Source organism: Zeugodacus cucurbitae, chromosome 3 (genome assembly GCF_028554725.1).
Source record: "Zeugodacus cucurbitae isolate PBARC_wt_2022May chromosome 3, idZeuCucr1.2, whole genome shotgun sequence".
NCBI classification, from domain to species: Eukaryota; Metazoa; Arthropoda; class Insecta; order Diptera; family Tephritidae; genus Zeugodacus; species Zeugodacus cucurbitae.
The window spans coordinates 12,542,899-12,568,205 of NC_071668.1; the positions used below are offsets into that span (position 1 = coordinate 12,542,899).

At 36.1% G+C, this 25,307-nt stretch overlaps 2 protein-coding genes across 4 annotated transcripts; both read right to left on the bottom strand.

Annotated features, from left to right (window-relative positions):
• Window positions 1-980: 980 nt before the first annotated feature.
• LOC105216127 (serine/threonine-protein phosphatase 1 regulatory subunit 10) lies at window positions 981-10,381 on the bottom strand. Its single transcript, XM_011190449.3, has 6 exons — window positions 10,242-10,381; window positions 9,922-10,087; window positions 9,699-9,796; window positions 9,238-9,512; window positions 7,194-8,831; window positions 981-3,654 (listed from the first exon to the last, which is right to left on the bottom strand). Exons 2-6 carry the CDS (start codon window positions 9,922-9,924, stop codon window positions 1,943-1,945), a joined length of 3,726 nt encoding a protein of 1,241 aa, XP_011188751.1. The 5' UTR covers window positions 9,925-10,087; window positions 10,242-10,381; the 3' UTR covers window positions 981-1,942.
• On the bottom strand, window positions 10,238-18,924 carry LOC105216126 (ring canal kelch protein). 3 transcript variants are annotated; one of them, XM_011190447.3, is made up of 10 exons: window positions 18,547-18,920; window positions 18,248-18,397; window positions 16,660-17,061; window positions 16,133-16,597; window positions 15,417-16,065; window positions 15,229-15,353; window positions 14,647-15,161; window positions 13,917-14,573; window positions 13,415-13,848; window positions 10,238-13,340 (listed from the first exon to the last, which is right to left on the bottom strand). In XM_011190447.3, exons 1-10 carry the CDS (start codon window positions 18,744-18,746, stop codon window positions 12,351-12,353), a joined length of 4,587 nt encoding a protein of 1,528 aa, XP_011188749.2. In that variant the 5' UTR covers window positions 18,747-18,920; the 3' UTR covers window positions 10,238-12,350. The 3 variants fall into 3 exon arrangements, with proteins under 3 accessions (XP_011188749.2, XP_028898643.1, XP_028898644.1); XM_029042810.2 differs by lacking the exons at window positions 18,248-18,397; window positions 18,547-18,920 and adding an exon at window positions 17,153-17,366 and having other exon boundaries at window positions 11,763-13,340; XM_029042811.2 differs by lacking the exons at window positions 10,238-13,340; window positions 13,415-13,848; window positions 13,917-14,573; window positions 14,647-15,161 and having other exon boundaries at window positions 15,255-15,353; window positions 18,547-18,924.
• Window positions 18,925-25,307: the final 6,383 nt, after the last annotated feature.

The window sequence follows — 25,307 nt, forward strand, 5'->3', positions numbered from 1 at the left end:
AAAAGTTGTGCCGGTAACGATTAGTTCGTGTAAATATTAAATTTCTGAATTGTTTAAGCGTTAAATGAAATAATTTCGCGATTAAACAAATCTATACATATATTTCAATCAATTAAAGCAAAAAAATTAGTGCGAGCAATGTTTTCTATGAATTATTTGCAAGTGCAAGTTGTTAGCGTGTGTCAGTGTATAAGCAAAAGCAGCGCTAAAGCCAAATTGGCAAGCGCAATAGAGGAAATAGTATGTATACTAAATTTGTATGTGCTCGCATACGGAATTCCTTTAAGTTCCGCTGCAACACTTAACAACGAAATATTGAATTTGTTTATAAATGAAGCTTGAAAATTAATAATTTAGTGATTAAAGAAATCGGTTTATACAATTCGATCAATTAGTGTAAAAAGTGCGTGCAATGTTTTATTGTAAGTTATTTGTAAGTGAAAAGTGTATGTATGTGTGTGTGACAGTGTATAAACAAAAGCAGCGCAGAGGCTCAAAAGTGAAATTATGCCCAAATTTATGCAGTCATCAAAAATTAAAAAAATTGTGTAATCTTTTTTTTTAATAAAAGAAAAATAATAATTCCATAAAGTTAAAGTTATTATTCAGTGTTAAAATTATGTGAAATATATTATATAATAAATTATTTAAAATATATAATATATAGAATATATACAATATATAGAAAATATATGTATGTGATTTATCCTTTGGGCAAACAAGGCGCAACGAAATGGAATTTCAGCAGTATCACTTAAGGATGCAGTAAGCACGTAATAAGTGGTGAGTGTTTTCATAAAATATTTTTATACATATGTAGTAAATAAATTTGATTATGTATATGGCGCAACTAGTTTCATGAACAAAACTTCAAACTTCATTCCTACTAAAATTTTTATCTCTGCTTTAATTATAAATTTCAAACTAGATTTGATTTCTACCAAACTCTTCATCCCTGCTTTAATTATAAACAATTAACATTTAATTGGCAAATTCTTTTATTTAATTTTATTGCATTTTTTTACAAATATTCTTATTTATGCAAACATTGAAATGCTTTTCATTTGTGTGTATCTTTTATAAAGTTATAATGGATTTGTTTGTTGTTTATATACATATGTATGTGTGTCCTAAGATTAAATAAGCTACCCTTAATTACCATGATACATGTGCAAAATTATGCAACATGCATGCTTTACTAGTTTCAATAAATTCTACATTTGGTTATCTATTAATGCAATAATACATTTATATAAAATTAATGAAATATATTATATGTTATAATATTCGTTGAATACGTCCTTGACGCTCTGCGTAAGAAGTTGATAATTAATTACAAACTAATAAGCACAGTGTTTAAATGTAGGGTTCTGTAGATAAGTGTTTAAATAATAATAATCTATATTATATATGTAAATAACGATTGTTTTTTAATGCAAATGCTTTTGTAACATATTATTTTGTATTTATACATGTATTCAATGACCTATTATAGGATTCATAATTCTAAAATGCTAGTAGAAAATCTACGACTTGATCTTTTTCGATTTATCATCTTTCATTCACTAATAACATATTATTTTTAGTAAAAAATTAAAACCTAACGATTTGTACAGAAACATAATTATTTCATAGAAATTAAATGTATATATTCCTATTTTCTTGTAACTTCTTTCGAATTCTGCTTTACGACGATGGCAGCCTGAATTCTTTAATGCAAATTGGACAATGTTCAGGATTGTGGAAATCATTTTTGGTGGCCAACGACTTGCGGTGGCCTCTTAAGAACGTTTGGTGTGGTTCAAAGGCGCGCAGCAATCTTTTCTTCTCCGATCGTTTTCTTGATCGATTAGACAGTTCTTTGGTGCATCGACTTGTCGCCACTATCACAGTTGTTTTTTGAGATCGTTGTTGAATCTTCATCAGAAGATTCTGGCGAATCCTATATACGTTTGCTCTTTGGGTGTATAAACTTGCAGGATTTGCCCAAACGACAGTGACCACGCATGAAAGCCTTACACACACCGTTGTTAGAGTTGCCACCGCCAACACCACCGCGATTCGGTCCACCGCCAACGCCACCTCCTGAACGCCAATTACCGCCGCCATTGTTATCTTGGAAGTTGGAGCCAGTTCGCCAACTGCCACCATTGTTGCGATTTTGGTTGTTATTGTTGTGGTGATTATTATTCATATTATTGCGATCAAACATATTTGCTGGTCCCATATTTGGCATAACGCGCGGCCCCATCATACCCATCGGTCCGAAATTAGGTGGATTGTTGAAGGGACCTTGTCCTGGACCATACTGACCACCAGCATGCATTTGCCATTGCGGATTGCCAGCTCCAGGACCGAATGGTCCCATCATATTTTGTTGTTGTACTGGTGGTGCACCAGCCATGGCACCCAAATTACCATTGAAATTTCCTGCTTGCCACGCTGGATGTGCTGCCGCTGCTGCTGCGGCTGGTAAAGGTACTGCCCTTGGCATTTGCGTTGCCAGTAGATTGTTCGCTGGTACGCCAGGATATTGAGGCATAAAACCTGGATAAGTATTCAGATTATTTGGCGGCAATGTGTTTAATTGCGCTGGTGGCATCTTGCCAAGATTAGGAAGATTATTTTCCGTTAACTTAGGTGAAGTCTTTGGCTCTGGCCAAGGCATATTAGTGTAATCGCTGACCGCATCCGGATTGCCAGTAATATCTTCCAAAGGTATAACAGGTATGTCCACTGCGAAATGTGGTTCTAATTCTGCTTCTGCCGGTGAATCGGGGATCATGCTATGGGAGAAGTATAGTGCGCGCAAAGTAGTCATCTCGCGTTCGGCTTGTACCTTACGCTGTTTCGATTGATTGCCATTTGGATGTGGTGGCACACCATCAACTTCGATCAGTGGTCTCCATTCGGTTAATGGTCTCATATTGTCCTCATGTGTGAAACCACGTCTGGCGATATTAATCGCATCGCGTTCACTAAAACGTTCAAGATTCTTCATATCCATAAACGATTGCGCTTTAGTCACATTTACACGCTCTGTTTCGTCCAGTTCGAAGTAACGGATTTGCTCTAGATGTTCTTGAGGACGCCAAGTTAACTTCTTTTTGGGGCCTTTGCGTCGGTGTAGCATAAGTACACCGGGTGGTCCGTCGGGACCACAACCAGGACCAGGCGGTTTGCGCGCCTCCTCTTCTGAACTTTTTGTAGCGGCATCTTCTTCCCCATCACTACCGGTGATATCGACGGAGCCGCCGGTCTTGCTTACAGCGGTGTCACTACCATCATCAGCAGTCTTTTGTTCTCGCAGTACCTTTTGTTCTATATCCTCTTTAACCTTCTTCAAGGGTATATCATCATCGTCTTCTGTGCTATTTCCCCTATCGGCTGAATCCATATCTTCAGATTTGTTATTATTATCCTTGCTATCATTCTCCTTATCGGATTTGTCATCGCTCTTCGTCTCATCCAATGTGTCTTGATAGAATTTTAAAGGCGCAACCTTTGGTGCATCTGGACTTGTAGGTGGTGATGGACCTTCCTTATTTTGTCCGGGCCCGGGGGTAGTTGATCGTTTACGCTTTGTAACCTTTTTAGGACCCGTCGCTGCTGAGAGCGCATCTGAGAAAAGATTTGTCTCAACAAGGGTTTGAACTGAAATTAAAGAAAAAAAATAATAAAATTAATATAATGTTAAGTAGCAAAACATTTGGGATAATTTCAACGACGAGTTCCATAATGCGAGGAGTTCATGATGATAGTTTTTGCTATTGGTCCATTGTATACAGCTAGACTCTGCGCGTAAGGAGAGAATTATTTAATATTTACTAATTATAATAGCTTAATTATTTTAAATATATAATATAAATAAAAAATAATAACAATTTTATAAATATTTCAACCTCCGAATAAGGTCACTACACAAAAAATGTCGGCACTTGGTGATCGTTATGTTCAACCCCTATAGCTTGCTACACTCACTAAAGAGAGTTTTTAGGTTGGAAATTGTGGTACATTATTAAGCTTTGATCTCGCTTTTGACAGCGTAAGCGTCGATTGTTTCAGAATATCAATACATAAAGAGTGGTATCAACGAATAAATTCGCTTGAGATTTCTTAAAATAGTTTAATTGCGAAACTTTGAAAAACAGTATTTTAAAGGTATTTTACTGGAACCAGCTGCTGATCGAAAGGGGCTCTGAAACTCGTACAAAACACATTGAACTGTGTCACACTAAGCTTTTGATAAATTTAAATGCAAGGGAAGCTCGTAAAAAAATTATTTCAAGTTTTTGGAAATTTCTTAAATTTTCTATATCTGAAGTTTAATATTTTTGTTTGCGATCACAGCTCTAAAGTAGTGAAAGTTCACAACTTAAATAGATTTACAAAGAAATATATAAAAAATCGAAATATTGAAACTAATTATATAATTTTAAAGAACAGATCGTGATCTTAATATATTTAAAAAAAACGGGAATTTATAGCAAATGAATAACATAAAATCGCATATATTAATGGGAGCAATAAAAGGGGGTAGGGGCATAACGATAATATATAATTGTTAGATCACTTTTAATAAAACCCCTTGCGGATGAAACCCGAAACACTCCAGTACATACTGTCGTGAGTGTTGTACGTGTTGTTGCACCCAACCGAGTTATATAAGCTCGAAATATATTATTAAATACTTGTATATACAATAAATTAAAACACGCTCTAGGCAGTCGAAGCTTGGAGGCAGACAAGATATTTCTTTGGTTTTCTTCAGAAATTTTCGAAAACTATTTCAATGTCCTCAGCCGTATAGTTAAAAAAAAAGTTAATAGATTCAATTGCAAGATATGTAGATATTTGACATTATACGTGTAGTCTGCAGCGTAATTTTGGGATTTCCCCTTTCGTTACGATTTCGTCAATGTCTCTTGTTCAGTTTGAGAAAACAACGGTGTTTTTTGTTGTTGCAGCAGCATAAAACCCCAAATACCTATGGCAAATGCTGCTGAAGTGTCAGTTCTTGGGAGATTTAAGTGTGTGATTCTACTTAGATCCAACTTTCGTTGAATGGAGGTAATAGATAGTTAGCTCAAGGTCGTGTTCTCACACCAGAAACTTTAGTTTGGGATAAACATTAGTGAAGTTTAGGGAGGCAATTACAAATTATGGATGGGTGTAAAATTTTTACTTAAGAAATGTATGTAGTGTTGTACACAAAGTGACCTCTTTTCGAAATTTAATTTTTACAAAAATCCTATTTATAATTGAAGATGTATTGTGTTCTTGACATAAATATTACTTGAAAGCTGATCGGTTGGTGTGAAATGCCGAGTCATTGAAGCATACTACATTTTTCGTAAAACACGATTTTGAGGTTAACTTATTGCATGAAGAATCTCTATATTATTTCGCGATTATTATTGAAAATTGTACTGTTTAAAGATCATCAAATATGGCGTAATTCTTATAAATATTTATAGTCGCATTATCTTAGCTGTTCTTTTAAGGTTAAATAGGTTATATTTAGCCAGGAAAAAATGCGTCACAATTTCATGACTTTTATGGGTTGTAAGAATTGACAACAAATACTTTTCATTAATGCATTTATATATATTATATAAAAACGGAAACTCTACAAAAATGCATTATATGTATCAAGGGAAGTTGGAAATTGTAATTGCATATTACAGGTCTGAGGTGTATTTGAAAAAGATACCATTTATAAATTATTTTTTATAACTCTCTAGTTGGATTTGTTTAAGAAACTAGCATAGCTTTTTTCCAAACGAATTGGGACATAATGCTTTAATTTGAAAATATGCCTTGATTGGACTTAAAAAATTAATGCAGAAATTTCGGTTAATTAGACGTCATCTTGTCTTTAGTGATTCTCTTACTAATGATGTATAACACATCCATTGGGGTAATAACTTCAATGTATAAAATGACAGAAATATCGAATCCACTATCTTTCCATTTTTGTGTATAATTTCTTTGCCGTATCAATTATTAAGACTGCTTCCAAACTTCAACGACCATTAGCTCAAATAATTTATTTTGTTGAAAAGAATTGTTTATTATTCACCAACTCTTTGTCTTATGTTTTAATGTTTGTTTTCTTATTAACTAAAAATAATAAATATGTTCGTGGTATCACAACATTGCAATGTACACGAATAAAGTCAATGTGAATATTAAAATTATAATATAAGATAAAATTCATACTTAACATCCTTTTTCCACTTGATTAGGTGGTGATTCTATGAATTAAACAATCACATCTGTAGTGATAGTCTCATTGCGGTTTGTGCGTCGTTTAATTTTGTTACAAAGGAGCCAACAAAAAAAAAATAGTGCCTTTAAGAATTAGTTTCTCGGCACAACGTATGATTGTTCATGCTAATGAAGCCGCTAAATTATTGTTAAATCCGTTTGCGACAGTTTTCATCTTAAACTTCGTTCATGGTTTTGATGCTATTTCACTGTACTATCGGCCAATTTCCCCGCAAATTATAGTTGACTGGTATATAAGCATTTGCACATATCTCTCAATATGTATGTTTTATCAATTACAGCAACAATCAGTGCAATGGGTCACAAATATTAAATACGAACAAAATTTGAATTCGAAATGAAAAATATTCGCTACTAGTATGGATGTGCAGATCGATCTAAGAACATCTTTAATCTCTCCCGTAATTAAGAATTAACTGTTATTTATCACTTCGAAACAGCACATTAACTTTAAAAGATTTAAGCACAATCAGCCTTTTCGAGTTATTAAGGAGCCAATCCAAGTTTTCATAATTCATTTCAATTTTTTCAGTTTTTTTTAAATACTTAACACACCAGGAGAAAAAAATATCCGCGTTTAAACATCTTAAATATAACTCCGCTTAACCATTGAGAGACCATCGTAAGTAGTGTTTGACAATACGCCAATGTTGCTTCTAGTCTATGTAGGAATTTTGGAAAATAACGATTCAATAAATTCAGTTTCATCGTTCCACACAGCCCAATGACGAAGCGTGGTGTTGCCAACACTAAGGAGTCGACAGTCTAAATTTTTATAAACACACAAAATACCACCTTAAAGAGTATACAATAAACCACAAGCAAAAACTAGTATCATCCAAACTCCTGCAATGAAATAACACAGAATGCCATTAGTAAATGTCGTAACACAAAATACTTACTTTTCTTGGGAGCGATAAGTTTGATAGCTCCAGGCTTCTCATTCGCTACTGTCAGATTGTTGATGTCAATTTTAGATTTCTTTTGCGTTGGCGAGTCACTGCTACTTGGTGGTGGTGAAGGCCGTTTGAGTGATGATGGCAAACTGGTTGGAATGACAGTACCGGGTGCCGAAACACTAGAGGCCGGTTTCTTTAATCCTTTTCGTGAGGGTGGTGGTGGAGCTTCCTCAGTGAGACCATGTGAACGAAATTGGGATTTGTAAGTTTTTACAGTTTTAGCCTTTTCAGAATCACGACGAATTTCGATTGACATTGAGGCCTTCTTTGAAGGAATAGTTATTGAAGTCGGTTTTGTCACATCAGTTTCGGATTCATCTTTATGCTTTTTGGGGATACGACCGAGTTTTTCAGTAATCGATGACAACTTGGAACTAGTTTCCTTGTCCTTATCATTTTGTGTTTCTTTTTCACGTTCTTTTTCTTTCTTATGCGACGAAGAAGTATTAGCTGATTTGTCCTTATCTTTATCACGATGTTTATCTTTTGAACTTGTTGAGGACGAATACTTTGACGATGAAGATGATGATGATCTATGTTTACTTGAGCTGCTGCTACTGCTACTACCTCCCTCTTTTCGATCTTTGTCTTTGCTTGAACTTGAACGATCCCTATCACTTCGATGTTTATCACTTGAACTGCGGTGTGAAGAGGATGATGATGAAGATTTTGACTTGCTCGAAGACGAACTTTTCGATTTGTGGCTAGATGACTTGTGGCTTGAGGATGACGATGATTTCCTATCTTTATCGCCTTTATTTTCTTTATCCTTGTTTTTACTATCTCTGGAATCTTTAGAGCTCCTATGTTCTTTACTTACAGATTTTTCACTTTCAGTATCTATAGATTTTTTTCGTATGGCAGTAGATTGCTCTGTGGACAAGTTGTTATTATCCGGTGTAATTTGAGATTCATCATCAGCACTACTTTCACTATCTTTTTCATGTTTATCGACTGATGTTCGGGTATCTTCCTCGTCCTCTATCATTGTAGACTCCGCACCTCTATCATTTTCGTCTTCCTCTTCTTGATCATCTAAACCAACTTCAGTTCCTGCGTCGCCGTTCATGCTTGCTTCGACTTCGGCATCATGATCCATTTTCTCACATTCATCCTCATTCACATTTCCTTGCTCATTTGGTTCTCCCTCTCCAACAGAAGCAGTCACTTGATTGGTCTTTGGTACTTTTGTCAAAACTTGTTGACCATCTTTGTAAATCAGTTTGAACACCAATCCGGCTTCACTCGCTTTCTTCTGCGCAGGTGTTGGTGCATAAGTTGAAGGCTCAGGTGGTACATCTGTGACATCTGCAAGTGGGTCTTGTTCTACGGAATTTGAAGATTGCCGCTGTGCAACTGCAGGCCCCTTTACTTTTATTGGTATGTTAGAGTTTGGTGGTATTTTGCTGTCTTGTCGGTTGACAGGTGTCGTTTGAATGGCAGGCGATGTAGAAACAATTGAAGGAGTTGTCCCACCCACAACGGAGGGCTCTGTTGTACTATCTGCTTGAGAAGCTGTGGTATTCTCTGTCACTACCTTCAACCATTGCTCTACCAAACGTTTTGCAAGTATACGTACTCCTACAATAAATAATAAAAGTATGTAAAAATATAATCGTCATCTAGGCGATTGTCTAATAGAATTTTTATCAAGGAAAAAGATTTAAATATTTCAAAATAAATTTTGTAAGAGTGAATTTAACAGCTGTTGTCAAATGTTGACAACAAATATACATACAATAAATAAATTTTGACAGCAAAGCAGCTAATGACAAAGGGTATAAAAAAAACTTCACATTTCTTGGATGTCAAAAAAAAAAAATTGGTCCTATTAAAAATTGTTATGAATGCTTTCAATGACATTATATTTTTAAAGTAATTAATTTGCAATTTAAAAAAAAATACAGATTCCTTATTTTCATCAAATCAAACATTTAAATGAACCGTAAGAATGGCCTATAAAACTTTGTAAACAAATAAAACTTACCTTCATTGCCTCCATCACGGCAAAGTCCTTTTACCAATTTTGGTGCAGAATTTATCTTCAATCGATCCACGTCAACTGGACAAAGTAAAAGTAACTCTAAAATTTCCTGCACAAGTGGCCAGTTCATTGCCCGTATTGCATCGTTCAACCAGTTATATACCAATGACCAGCCGCCAACACCCATAAATTCACCAAGTAGTTCTGTTTTAGTTACTTTTAAAATTTGTACATAAATGCATTTTGATACAAGTTTTTTTGAATATCTATTCATTAATCTGGAATAAAAAAATATACAGCTTTAGTTTAATATGCTAAAAATTAATTCATACATATTTGTAAATGCAACCCTAAATTTAAAATTACAACTTTTACGAACGCATTACGCACAGTTGCATGCCAATTGAATGATTTTATGTTTTTATATTACAATTTATCAATACAATTAAAATAATTAAACTCACCCCGCGATCCGCTTTACTTCTCCAATGCTAAGGATACCTCCATTATCGTCCAAAAGCACCTTCAGGCACTTGAGAAGTTGCAAAGGTACTATGCGCGGCTGAAATTTTAACAAAATACAAAATTAGTACATTGACATTACAATTTAGGAAAACACATTAAAAATGCTCTTAGAAAATCTTTATTTAAGAAATTTATTACATTCAAATTAATTAACCAACTCACCATATTTGTATGAAGATTACTTCGAAATAATCTTAACGAAAGCCAATAATTAGACGCTTGACGTCACACTAGTTCTCTCGTTTCCACTCCTGATACAATTTATAGTATCGATGACTCAATTTACATAACTTCCTTATGATATCATTTACTTCTCATTTATTTTCAACTACAAAACAAAAGAAACCATATTTAATACTATGCGCAATGTGATACGTTCTTGAATTACAATATATGATGAAACCCGTACAAAGAAAACCTAACCCCTGAACATGTTTCTTTATTTCATAACCTCCTTAAAAGTCAATGAAAAAAAAAATTACCTAAATGCTTTTATTTGCAATAATAAACAAACATAACTAGTATTGTTATGAAAGACAATATTTTTAATGAATAATTTTAATAATTCAATCCCTCGATGACGTTCTTGTTAAACGTATTATTTGTCCAAGGTGTTTTGGAAAACTACTGCGAAAATATTATAGAGAAATTTTCTATAATGGCGACGTCTCAATGTTGTAATAGATGCTATTTACATATTAAACCGCAGCTAAATTGAACTTATATCTACCAAGGTTGCCACATATCTGCTTCACTTGGTATGAAACGAAATTCAGTGGCTCTCAAAATAACAATCGTTTATTTTCATGCACACGAACTCCCAACTTCAATCAATTCGTGGAATTGTTTTAGTATAAAATACTTGCCAATGCAATCCCCATCAAGTGGCAACTCGAAAGCGTGTAAAATGGTTCATGTACAAAATACAATCTATTACAAAATATTCAGCCACGTTTCCAGAATTTCGCCATTTTGTGATGACAAATATATTTTCTCGTATAGCAAACTAATTAAGCACTAATTTAACTTATTGCAAATATAGACACTATTTTTTAATATATCGTTTAAGTTTTCGGTTTACAAGAACGATAGTATTAACCGAAATTGCAGATTTTCTTTGTACTCGGCACTAGTATGCCTTTTGAAGTAACACTTGAGATCAATAAATTTTGTAGCGTGGATTTAAATTCATACAGCTCCTTATAACAAGTACAAAATAGTAAACACAATTCTTCTCTGCATAAAATAACTACTTATAACCTAGCAATAAAAGAACTCCATTTTTTACTTTGTTTTCGCTTTTTTCTTTACAAAAGTACAGTCTCTTCAAATATAAGTAGGTATAATGCAGCAGAGATAAAAAAAAACAAAGAAAATTATCAAATAAACGCCCAGCGCTGCAAATTTTCACGTCCAACTCACCCGCAAACACGATTTTATCTGAACAAATGCTCTCGTTGTTCGACGATTCGTTGAATTGAACATAGGGTTGCATTCACCGAGTTTGTTCAATAAAGCTGTTTTACACTGAAACGTGTTGTACCACACGCAGAGTTTAGAAATGCGACAGCAAGCTCAAATATTATTGTTTTTTAATTGAAATAATTGTTTTTTTATTTAAATATGCATTTTGATGTTTGTGAAGCATTTTTTAAATTTTAATATGCACGTAAAACTAATTAAAATACACACAAAGGAATCACATTAAACACGTAGAAAGAGGTAAACAAGTTGTTGAGGGTTGTTGCGTTTAATAAATAACATGAAGTTGGCTGCGACCACGCGCTCCGGGGTATGAAAGCAGACAAAATTAAAGCTGGAACTACATAACGCGCCTAAGCGTTTGACAGTTCAGTTGAAAACAGCAACGCATAGATTTTGAAAATGTCTACAAAATGCAAGAAATTGACAGTGTAGAGACATTTGAAAACGAAACACGCTGCATACAGTAGTGGCAGTTATTATGCGCCCTGAACTTCTACAGTTTAAATAAAAAATCTAAATTTGTTATTTAATAAGCCCGTAGGTATTTTTACATGTATTGTCTTTATCAAATAAATTAGTACATACTATGTATATATATAATAATAAACAACAGAGCAATGAGCATGTTGTAAAACTCATGCAATGAATAATGCAATAATGAGTAAATAGAAAAAAAAACTTATACATATGTTTTACTTATACATAATTAAAAGTCAACATGGATTAACATGTAACTGAAAAAAAAATGTCGAAAATACAAAGGGATAAATCCTGTTGAGTTCATCTAATTTGTAGACTATAATGCAAAATTGTTTTTTTTGCCTAAGGAAATTGCAAATTGCGGTTTTTATGTGCGTACATATATCTTTAGTACAACTATTTTCTAAATTCATACTCATGGCTACTAGTTCACTACGATATTGAATATTTAGTATTTGATATAGTGATATATATAATTTCAACTGAAAGCTTAATACACAAAATTACTGGTTTTCTTATATTGATTTCTAATTTCGACAGCTTCAAAATTATTAGTTATCTCTTTGTATGTATCATTTAACAACTAATTTGTTCAACTGAGCATAATTATGCAAACGCTTGGGGTTTCAATCGTCGTTTTGTTCATTGTTAGTAGACTTTACATTAGTATTGTTGTTGTCGTTAGTGGCTTTTGTCTTTGTAGGATCAGTCTCGTTGTCATTTATGTTTACATTTTCTCTTCCATTAACTATTACTATTCGATTTGAATTTGTGGGCTGTACGCCTTCGTTATCACCCATACTTGCATGGACACTGCAAGCGGCCACTTCATTGTTGAAACCACCTATGGCCTCATCCACTTCGACTTCGAGTTCGCCAACTGATTTCACTATGTTTGCTTGTGCGCTCGCCGGTGGCGGTGTAGACTCATGCACGTCAATAGTATCTGATAACGGATTATTTATTACTTCAGCTGCGCCAGTTCCATTACCACTGCCACTGGCCACACAATTTAGAGTGTCGCTGTTCTCAGATTTCACCAATTTCGGTTTGAATGTGTTGTTCTCCGCATTGAGTACATAATTTTTGAATGTATCAACATATTTTGTTGTAGTATAACCCGCAGTGGGTGCTGCGTTACTGCCACTCGGTGTTGCATTGGAATTTTGGCGCATGCGTCGTTGTTGTGTGCTGAAGTTTGGACTTTCGGAGCGCGCACGTTGTAGTTGGGGACGTGCGGTGCCTGTTGCATTCTGATGATTGTGATCATAATCACGTGAGCGTCCAAATTCAAACCCGTTTTGCCAATGCACGTGTACATTTTCATATGAGGGATCTTCATAGCGATGTGTTGTTGTTGTCTCACGCCGATTCTGTTCATATTCACGCAAGCGATTCAAAGCGCGCGGTCGCATATTCAGATCGCGTCTTAGGGCTGTCGATGCGGCTGCACAAGGCGCGTGCAACTCGGCATTAGCTGCACTGAAACGCATTAAATCGTGGGGCATCATGCCACCTAAACGTGGCGTATAATAAGGATTGGACATTTGCGTGGCAGCGGTTGCAGCATCACAACCGCTGCAATCTCGCGAAAACATGAAATTGAAGTCGATCACCTGAAAGTGTTGCAAAAAAAAATATATATATATATTTAAAGAGTTGTTATAAACATTAAACTACTCCGACATACCTTGCACTCTGGGCCCTGTCCAATCCACAGTGGCAACCATTTGTTTACCAACAACCATTGTAGACTGGATTTTGAAATCCGATTCAAGGTGCTCGAATTCGCGCTGTGTTCTGGGCTAGTTGTGCTTGTTTTAGCAGTTGTTGTTGTTGCTGGCGCGGCACTGTTCGTATTATTTGTTGTTTTCTTTGTGATTGCATTTTTAATGGAGACCGTCTTCTCTGCTGGTGCGTTGTTGGCATTACTTGCAGAGGTGCTGGGTTTGTTTGGGTTCATTGCGAGCGCTTTGATTTTTGGTATAGCGCCTGTTTGGCGATTGCCTGTTGAAGTGGAGGGACCATCAACGGCAACGCTGGCATTGCCATTATTAGTGCTTATTGTTGTCGGGCCCGCAGAAACAGAACGTGGTTCGCGCTCTTTTGTATTATTCGGTACAACTTATGTAATTAAAGAATATGGAATTTTATTAAATTAAACAGTTATTAATTTATTGTTGTAAACTTACCACAATTGAATTGCGTCGGTATTTGTTGTGCACCAGCAGTAGCGCAGGTGCTTGCCATGCCACCACCCATACCAACAGAAGCACGATAGATATTGCTCATACTCTGCGCATTTTCACCCTGCAAACAGCTGAAGAAGGATGAAGCGCTGTTCTTCACATTATTAGCATCTCTCTGACTGCCCGTTGTGGTCACATTGTATGTGGTAGACGCAGTGGTATTTGTTACTGCCGGATTCATACCACAACCGCTATTAATAATCGGTGCATTGGTAACAGTGGCACTGGTATTTAGACGTATGTGACCGACAGTACCGAAGTGTGAGTGTCCGAGCACCGCATAATGCCCTCCCAGATTGTAGTGATCAATATTGCCACAGGAGGAGCTCAAATGACGCTCAATACGTCCGATGCCGTGACCAATGACATCTAAACGCCCATACACCCTTGCGCCACTGCCTGTATTTCGGTAAATGGGTTCATCACGTATTTGTTCGTAAATATTTTCGTAGCGCAAACTTGGCTGATAATTGAAATTGTAATAATTCTGTGATTCGGTATCATCGAAACTACGCTGACGTTGACAGTTATTGCTGCTGCCATAAACCGAAGTGGGTGCTGTGTTGGTTGCACTGGGACGCGAAGCGTTAAAACGATTGGCTTTTGGAAAGAATTAATGATATTTTTTTTTAATATATATATGGAAAATTATTGTTGTTAAATTCGTAATTACCTCCTTGTAGATCAATGTGAAAATTGCGTCGAAATCCCAAACCGGAACGCACTGCACGTGGCACGTCATAAGCTGGCGATGTAGTGTTTGTGCGATCGTAGAGATCATTCCTATAACTTATGTTGGGTAAAATGCGTGGTTGGTTATTGTTGTTGTTGTTGTTAGCGTTGTTATTGGCATTGTTAAGATTATTAATATTGGGTGGATTTACATTGGCATCGGCTTGAGGTTGGGGCAATGCATCAGCAGGGGCAACAGCGTTGACACCAGCTCCAGCAGCAGCAGCAACAGCTGCATTATTATATTGCTCAAGGGATTCATAGATGTTTTCGTAGTGTGGATGATTTTGTTGTTGCTGTTGTTGTTGTTGTTGTTGGGAAGCATTACCATTGCCATTGTTGTTTAAGTTGATGTGCACGTCATTACGTGAGTAACCAACTGCACCCTCGACATTGCTGCCCTCAGCTTGACTATTTTCATCATCTATGATTCCACCGGCTGCTGCATTAGCTTGGCTAAAAATGTGAAATTATTTATATTTAATGAAAATATTTTATTATTAAATGTGACAAGAAATTTTACCGTGCCATTGCACCCTGCTCTTCCATTCACATGGGCTTATCTATCATACATACACCGGCGTAGCTGCGTCCGATTGTCATGGAAGCAGGCAATATGCGCCAGGTGTCAGTTTCTGGGCAGTAAACCTAATTTTAAAATTATATTTTGTTTAATGTATCTACTGAAAAACTAACATAAAAGCGACATACCTCAACGGAGCCCAAATTCGAGGTGCCATCATCACCGCCCACAACAAACAGCACACCATCGTGTGCTACAACACCAGCATTGCGTCGACAGTAGGCCATATCAGCAACGGCATGCCATGCATTTGTATCGGGATCATATGCTTCCACAGATTTGCGCACCATTGGACCATCATGACCACCCACAGCATAGAGTATATTATTCAAAACACCCACACCAGCACCCGAACGCCGTGCTGACATATCAGCTACAGGTGTCCACATGTCAGAGTCTGGATTATAACGTTCCACAGATGATAAGCATTGACGTGAGAAGCCATCATAACCACCGACCGCGTAGAGTAAACCATTGACCACACCAACACCGACAGAACTGCGACGCGTTGACATCGATGCTATGAGACGCCAAAGTTCGGTCTTCGGATCGAATACCTCTGCGCTGCTGAGACCCGTTGTGCCATCAAAACCACCCACAGCATAAATACAACCATGCAATACGGCAACACCGAGTGTTGAACGACGTGCCTCCATGCTATTACATGTAAGCCATTGATCTGTAGCCGGATCATAAACATCCACAGTACGCACCCGCAAAGAGCCGTTGAAGCCGCCAACGGCAAACACCTTATCACCCAGAACTGCCAAGCCAGCACTGTAAGCATACATATATGTAAATTAATTAAGAACAAATCGACTTAGTGCGGAGCAAAACTACTTACCGACAACGTCTATTTGGCATCTCGGCTGCCTGATACCACTTCTCATCACGCAGATCATAGCATTCGACGGAACGTATTGCCTTCGGTGCTTGTCCACCTATGACTAAGAGTATTTTCGGCAGACCCACTGGTTTCCTCGGTATGGTACGTGCAGATTTGGTGTCATTCGGCAGCAGATGATATGTTAATGCTTCTATTATTAGATTCTTGCAAATTATATTGCCCTCCAACAATGGCTCCTTGTCGACGCGTTGCGTTATGTATTCTTTGGAGAGAAAGGGCAGTCGCACATGTTCCATGAGCAGAGCGGTGAACTGTTCGCGCATAGTCGGATCGTAGCGTATCCATGATATAACACATTCGTACACCTTTTCCTCACTTGGCACACAAATGCGATCGTTACATATTAAAGTTATCACTTGTTCGTAATTCAGATTGAGAAATTCATCGAATTGAATTACTTCACTAAAAACATGCGAAATTATATTATTTGAGGTTATATTGAAAACTTCAACCTTATGACTTACTTGAAATGCTGTTCGATGTAAGTGTCTGCATAGTTCAGTAAATCCACACAACCGTGTATATCGGCAAATTCACGTATGCCCAAACAGTTGCTGGCATCCAATTGTGTTTGCAAGTAATCGCAACAGGCCTCACGCACATCGGTTAGCTGCAGTAGATTGGCAGCAGTTAATAACACTTGTACATTGTCCTCGTTCACTTCTACTGTCGATGTGTACACATATTCGATGAGCAGTTCCAGCGCACGATGATCAACACCTTGTAGTGTGATACGGCCCTGACGTGATTCCTCAAATCCGGTGAACATGGCATAGAAGTAGGGACTGCAGGAGGCAAGTACCATCTTATGTGCCGGTATCTCAATTTCATCGGCCACTAACGTGACATCACAGAGTAAATTTTGTCTAAATAGTAAAAATTATTTATTAATTTATTGGAAGTGATGGAAAGGTTAAGCGCAAACACTAAAATTGTAAAATCAATGTTTCCTCGTACCAACTTAGTGATTTTCAAAGGTAGAATTTAATTTTGTTCTGGCTTAAGAAATCTGTTCTGGTGAAATCTATTTTCACTAAAGCCTTTTGTCATAAGTTTATCAATTTATTATTTATGAGAATTGCATTTTGTGGTTACAAAATTAACACTTTTTTGTTATATTAAAAGCTCACTAATTTGCTGTGAGTTTCTTAAATGTCACTTCAAGTACTATATAACAGCATTAGGTAGACAAAATAAAAATAATAAAATACTGTTATGCATTATGCACAAGCAATTTAAATTCACATACAAACATAGTATATATTCTTGCCTATGCATTGTCTAAAGGTTTCGCCGAACAACAAATCATTTTACAAAAATAAACAGACAATGTCAAAAAAAGAAACACACACAAAATCTTGTTAAGGGGCAATTCAAGTTCAAGGCATGTGCTTATAGAAATATCAATATTTATTTTGTACTAAATTAAATACTTTATTTATAGCCTTGGCGAAGTTCAAATACGCTACCATTTGCGCACACCGACTGCTCACAAAATATAAGCGTTATCAATATACTCGTATAGTATTGCTAGGTGTGAGCATACTCAATTATGGAAAATACTATTATTTCCTATACGCAGATGTGTTTTGTTTATTAAACACTTTTGGCATTTTCAAAAGCGGCATAGTAATCGTTACGTGCCAAACAAGTTTTCGCTTTGTACGTAGCGTACACATAACAACCTCACATATGTATATATGTATGTAAATACGGTGTTCAAACAAGTTAAGAGTGAAATGAAAAGCTCGACGTAATTAAACAAAGCAAGTGTGTAATTGTGCGCACAATTAATAATTGTGCACATTCGTAAGCATGTAAATGATACACTACAGCTGTTATTTTTATTTATACTTTTCCGTATTGACAATGCATAGCGGCGTTATGAGCTGGCGCTGTGAATTTGCCAAAATTCTTGAAAATACTAATTAGCAACATAAATATTTATACTTTTAATTTTTGGCATGTTTGCTTGCCTTGGATAGGAAAAAAACCATGCACAATGTGCAAATTTATAAAAGTTGTTGTTGTTGTTTTTTCTTCAAAACTTACTTGCGCATTTCGTTCATGGCCTCAAATGAACGGGTTGTGTGTTGCTCATTATGATACTGTCCAACGGTGCGATCTTTGCCATTTGGGCGTTGAATATGTTTCTGTGAGCTTTCATCCAAAGAATTTTGACTTGCGTAGCGTAGCAAACAACTGTTGTGAAATTTCAATTATAATTTGCATATTAAACACATATGTGAAATCAATTAAAAATATATATGCAATTAAATAAATAATAATTGTAAATAAGAAAAAAAAAAACAAATAAATTAATAACTGAAAGTTGTTAAACAAGCTCTGACCTGCCGCGCTCCATGCTACCTTCTGCTGCTGGATTTTGTATAACATTGCCATTGTTGTTACCCATACCACCGCCGCCGTTGCCGCCGACACCACCACCGCCACCTGCACCAGAACCTGCTCCACCCGTTGGCTGATTGTGTCCTAAGTTGTTCATGATGCCCAGCGTGTATTTGGTCAGCAGTGCACTCAACGATATCATGCACCAATCACTCGTACCTAATACCACCAATTGTGGGCCGCAAAGCGGTCGTTTTATTCACACAAATATCGTACTTAGAAATGTAGAATTTTTTCTTAAATCAAATATAAACAGACAACAAATTCAACAAATCAACTTGTTTCTCCGATATTTTTCTTTTGACTACTTTTCTTTTCTATGCTCTTCTCTTTCTCTACACAAAATTTACAATTTGTGCTGCCGCATATTTCCAATTACCGGCAACAGCTGATCGTACAGGGTGTGGCATGTGTTAGGAAATTGAGAAAATCCAATTGGCGACAATAAGAAGTTATAATAAAGAATTTTAAATTTTGAAATTTATCAAAAACGGAAATTGTAATAAAAAAAAAAATTTTATAAAAATATTTAAATTTAAAAGAAATATTAAATAAAATATATGTAGGAAATTATTCTAAATTTTTTATAAATGTATGTATGTGCATAAAGTATGTATTTGTGCGATTATATTTTTTATTAATTAAGCATATTTTTTAATAATTATATTTTTATTATTTTTGTGTTGATGAATGTGTCAATATTTTCACAATAAATTACCGTTAATATTAAATATGAATCCGTTTATGCGCCCAAAAGTATGCAACTATTATTTTTAACACTCTGTGCTTTCTGCAAGCGAAGTGAAGAAAGCTCAGCGGAATGCCGGCCTTCAGCATACGGTTATTTAAGCTTTTTAGCTTAGCTTTTTTTTATCATTAATGGAGTTGATAGCCGCAAAGGGCAGGATAATAAAAGTTTAGTTGCATTTGAGACTCGTTGGCGTTTGGTCGAGAGTTTGCTGATAAAACCAAAGAGATAAAAATAATCATAAATAGTGCTTATCTAAATATTCCTAAATAGTAAAGTTTATTATTTGATGAAAGTTATAAGTTACAGCCACAATTTTGAGATATAGAAAAAATATAAAGAATCAAAACAATAATGACAAATAAACAATTACAACTTTTTGCACAGAAAATATAAACATATAAAAAGTGTTGACTATTAAAAAATAATATTTTTTTTTTTTACTTAAAACTATTTTTTTTATTTTATTAATTCAGTTACATAAAAAAGTGTTATTTTCGCCTTACTTTATATTTTTACTCCATCCCCCTCCATTTTTTTGCTTTATAAATTCCTTCTAGGAACTTGCTCTCTCATTTTACAGCAATTATGACTTCAATCCGGATGCGCTAATGGCATAATTTCGTCATTTGAATTGCCGAACATCAACTGCAACTTCAGTCACTCTGGCGTTGTAGCCGGCATATGGCGCTCAACAGCGTGTGTTCTTAGAGAGAAATTCAATAATAGCGCTGTGACAAAAGCAATGAAAGCCGCATCATCAGTACAACGTCACTTTGTATTTGTATTTGTATGTGTGTAAGTGTGGGTAGATGCTAAAATGTTTTGGCGGCGCCTTTTTTCGTGTTAAAGTGAAAGTAACGGCTTTTATGTATGCCGACAGCTTAGTTTTAATGGCACTTCAACTTTGTGTCTATGAAATGTAATGAAATCTGCATTGGCTCTGGCGTTCAGAGGCGTTGGAATTTAGTGCAGAGAAATAAAAGAAAGTAGTGGTGAAGAGTATAGAACTTAGTGTGGGAGGATTATAAAAACTGAGAGTGACAGATTTTAATGAACTGATTTTTATAGCCGTAGGAGGTTTTATCGCAATTAGTGCAAAATTACAGTTTTATGAAACGGTTCGTTTAGGTGTCTGTTGGATTTTTTCTGAAAACTGCTACGTTTTGTATGTATTTTTTTGTTGTTGTGACGGCTAAATTAACTCAATTTTGATAATTAGATTTTAATGCTGTGGCTGAGATTATAGGTGATAGAGATTTTTTATATCTAATTCTTGCATTATCGTCGGACTAATTCCGACGAAACTATTCCCTTTTTATAGTATACTACCAAGTGGAACTTAAACCTCTTTTTATAAGCTTCTTACCTTTCTCAAGGTACTTGGCATAGCTTCGTCGACTGATTTTTATCTATTTATGGGTCTTTTAGATTGTGGTTAGATCTTTTTGACGGTTTCGAATGACTGGATCGTGATCAGGAATGTACTTACGACAGATTCGACATCTTTTCCTCTTTTTTATATACCTATTCTGATATTCTTTCTTTGATATATAATATATATTTTTTTTAACACGTGATTGGCATTAAAAGTGCATATAATCTAAGCAACAAAGTAAAAAATACGAAAAAGTGACATAAAAAAACTGAGTAAAACTAACAATATTAGTACTAATATTAACAATTAAAGTAAAATTAAAAAAAAAAACAATAATAAAAACTGTTACGAAAACTACATTGGCCAGCGTCTCTGGAGGTTTGTGCGCCTCTCTCGTTATAACTACGTAAGTAACTAAATTACTTTAAATATGTCCATTACAGTACTCGTTTATATTTCACCCTTATAGCTCTCCCTCTCTTCACTTTCCTTCCTTTTCACTTCCTCCTCTTAACATACTAGATGTTGTTTCCCTTAATGACTTTGTTTGTTGCTCGTAATTTAATTGTGGTCTAGCCGTTCAATTTATAGCATTTCCTTCCTTCACATACCAGACACACATATATGGACACACATATACATATATAGCCATCGGAGGACCAACTAATGTAAGTTGTTACTTAAATGCTAGCCGCAAGCTTTTGCATGGCTGGCGTTTAATGTCTTTTCCTCAGACAATTGTAAAATATGTTCGTCTTTTGTGCGCTAATGAAGGGCAACAAAAGAGAAAAAAAAAAACCAAAAACAAAAGCAAAATAATAAAAAAACCAAAACTAAGTCAGATAAGATAAATGTCAGGATGTATAATCACATAGATTATTGCCGCTATTTTTATGTGCATTGTTTTGTAATTAAAAGCCTGTCTGCAAGTACGACACCGGGGCGTATGAGTAATATGACACCTGTTGGCTGTGCATTGTATTGCGAATGAGTGAAATACTTAGAAAGACGCTGGTTATTTATAGATTTTTATATATTTTTATGTATTTTTAGTGTGTTAAGCATTATATTACAAATAATACGGTGAGGTAGGTCAATAATTAGAAAAATTTCCAGCAGAAATAAATTTAGTTTTTGATTAATTTCCTGATGGAACAGTTATTTTGTATATGTTTAGACCTGAATTCGTTCCAATATTCACTTTGAGAGGATTGAAATTCTAAAGTATGCAGATTAGAGTGTCAAACCACTGTCTCCAATTTGAATTCCTATCGGCCGCTGGATCACTTAAGGTATGAAAGTTGCCCAAATATGTTGCAGAAACCTAACCGTATCAGCTTTCCTATACCAAAATTGGTATATCTTTATATATTCCTGCTTCTCATGAATATCTATGTGATTGGCGTTGCAACCGTTTAGCCGGTTATAGCCGAATCGACGATACTTCACCACTCCCAAGTGTAACCAGGTCGCTATCCACCTGGTCCCTCCAGCGGAGTGGGGGCCTTCCCCTTTCTCGGCTTCCTCCGGCGGTTACTGCATCGAGCACTTTCAGGGCTGGAGTGTTTTCGTCCATTCGGACAACATGATCTAGCCAGCGTGTCGTCGTATAACTCGTGCAGCTCATCGTTCCGTCGTCTGCGGTATTCGCCTTGCCAATGTTCTGAGGTCCGTAAATATTGCGCAGAATTTTTCTCTCGAAAACTCCTAGTGTCGTCTCATCTGATGTTGACATCGTCCAAGCTTCTGCACCATAAAGCAGGATGGGAATGATAAGCGACTTGTAGAGTTTGATTTTGGTTCGTCGAGAGAGGACTTTACTGTTCAATTGCCTACTCAGTCCAAAGTAGCACCTGTTGGCAAGAGTTATTCTGCGCTGGATTTCGAGGCTGACATTGTTGGTGTTGTTGATACTGGTTCTCAGGTATACGAAATTATCTACAACTTCAAAGTTATGACTGTCAACAGTGACGTGGGAGCCAAGACGCGAGTGCGCTGACTGTTTGTTTGATGACAGGAGATATTTCGTCTTGTCCTCATTCACCACCAGACCCATACGCTTCGCTTCTTTATCTAGTCTGGAAAAAGCAGAACAAACGGCACGGCTGTTGCTTCCGAGGATATCAATATCATCGGCGTACGCCAGCAGCTATACACTCTTGTAGAAGATTGTACCTTCTCTATTTAGCTCTGCAGCTCGTATTATTTTTTCCAACATCAAGTTAAAGAAGTCGCACGATAGTGAGTCACCTTGTCTGAAACCTCGTTTGGTATCGAACGGCTCGGAGAGGTCCTTCCCAATCATGACGGAGCTTTTGGTGTTGCTCAACGTCAACTTACACAGTCGTATTAGTTTTGCGGGGATACCAAATTCAGACATCGCGGCATAAAAGCAGCTCCTTTTCGTGCTGTCGAAAGCAGCTTTGAAATCGACAAAAAGATGGTGTGTGTCGATCCTCTTTTCACGGGTCTTCTCCAAGACTTGGCGCATGGTGAATATCTGGTCAGTTGTCGATTTTCCAGGTCCAAAGCCACATTGATAAGGTCCAAAGCCACATTGATAAGGTTCAATCAGTTTGTTGACGGTGGGCTTTAGTCTTTCACACAGTACGCTCGATAGAATATAGACCATAAAATTTGTCGAAAGTACTTCTATAGCGAAGGTCTCCATTTATTAAAAACCATTTATTAAAAAAAATCTTCCAATTAAACAATAGCGCTACAGTACTAGTTCGAGACTCATTAAAATATCTAGAAAAAGTTAAATTTTTTCTTGTAAATAAAACGGAATTCGAGTTCTGAGTACAAGCTTGCACTGGGACCCTGTTTTCCTCAACAAACCTCTCTATATAATATCATAATAATCATTTACTGAAGAGTAAACGAAGAATTAATCGCTAATATTACAACTTCTTGGACCACAAGAGCTTTTAAAGTTCAACAGAAGCTTTATATATTTTTTAAGAATTCCACCGTTAGTAAATATATATAAATTTGTATGTCATTAGTCCAATTTGTATTCGTATCTAAGTCAATACACCGTTCAATGTCAAAATTACGTGGGCTCGACTCCGATGCTGCCATGCGTTAAGGCACCCACACAATTCACCGTCTATTTTACAGTTATATACGTGAATCGTAGTAAGCCTATACCGCCTACTTATTGGCGCACGTAGTATTTGTTGTGATTTACACATTTCTTTGGCAGTCGTTGTAGTATTGCGGATTGCGGATTGTTGCTTGAATTATTCATGAGTTTTATTTTATGTGATTTGCTCTTGAATTTCATTGAAAGTTTCGAACTTTTCACTCAACAACTTACGAAACAAGACAACAACAACAGCAGCAATGTGCAACGAACGACAGTTGCTTTTTGTTTTCGTACGTAATGTAGTAGAAATAAAAGGAATTTCTGTAGAAAATCGATACAACACTTTGAATAGTTTATGCTTTGGGGGAACAGCTATGACATAAGTTATGGTTAAAGAGGCCATAAGTGTGATGTAGTAGCGGTTAAGTTAAGAATATAAAGTGAACTTAGGCTTGTGTGGGCGAATGTTGTTGTTGTTAGATGAACTTTTTAGTTTAAATCTTATTACATTGATATTGATGCTAGGTCAACGAAATATTCTGAGTGCAAAATATGTTGTTGTAATTGTTGTTGTAGTGGAAGAAAATATTTCTAAAATACAGTACTTGACAGTACCTGATCGTACAAAAATCCGTATATAAGTTAGCGGATTGATGAACGAGAGTGTCTCAGGCCTCGTGGTCGATTCTTCGGAGCCCTGTGAGGCGTATTACAGCACACACAGATCACACTTTGTATAGTGGTAAACTAGCATTCTTCTAAGTGAACCACATTGAACTGAGCAATATTTTGACTTTTTGTCATGCAATTTCTGTAGTTCGAACACCTAAATGTGAAATTGAGTCTCAAGGGTACTGATGGACTAATTAAAATTCTCTTAAAATTGTCTTAGGCTACGGAAACCTTCTCTAATAAGAGCCCCTGGGGAGTATGAAAATGATTGCTCCAGCAATAAATATGCTATTATCTCTTCCTTCTCATACTCTCTCCCGAACCCACCGCATAATTCAAGCATTACAATTTAACCGGCCAACGGCAGTCGTCCAATCATTCAACCATTTGTCCACACTTGCAAAACAAATTGAAATATTCATTTATTCAAGACCGACCGCAATAGAGAATGAAAGTGAAATCGCTCGCCTTCAAGAGACTGCATGTTGCGGTAGACCGTAATCATAGCGCACAGCCACACAGTCACACGTACAAAAGTCATAAATGTTTTGTGTTAAGCAAATCGCTTATTATATATATTATATATTTATATATATTCATATGAATACCCTTTGGCAAGCTAGCATTTTGGCAGCAGTTAAAATGGAAAGCCAAGCAGAAACAAAACACACAAAAAAAATGCAAATAAAATGGCTACAGCAATGTTTAGCACGTGTGAAGAAGTAAAGTTGTTTCAGCAATTTTCGCTGATGGCTGGAAAATTACTTTTGCCTGTTGGCTGGCGGAAAATGTTAACGTTTCGTAATAAATGTCA

Excerpts from the sequence above, each read along its gene's own strand:
- LOC105216127 (XM_011190449.3), bottom strand. Across the intron at positions 8,832-9,237 it reads CCGTGATGGAGGCAATGAAG|GAGTACGTATACTTGCAAAA; the intron begins GTAAGTTTTATT and ends TATTTATTGTAG. Across the intron at positions 3,655-7,193 it reads ACTTATCGCTCCCAAGAAAA|TTCAAACCCTTGTTGAGACA; the intron begins GTAAGTATTTTG and ends CTTTAATTTCAG.
- LOC105216126 (XM_029042811.2), bottom strand. The coding sequence starts at position 18,746 with ATGATATCGTTGAGTGCACTGCTGACCAAATACACGCTGGGCATCATG. Across the intron at positions 17,062-18,247 it reads GCCATGAACGAAATGCGCAA|ACAAAATTTACTCTGTGATG; the intron begins GTAAGTTTTGAA and ends TTTACTATTTAG. Across the intron at positions 15,354-15,416 it reads CGAATTTGGGCTCCGTTGAG|GTTTACTGCCCAGAAACTGA; the intron begins GTATGTCGCTTT and ends TTTTAAAATTAG.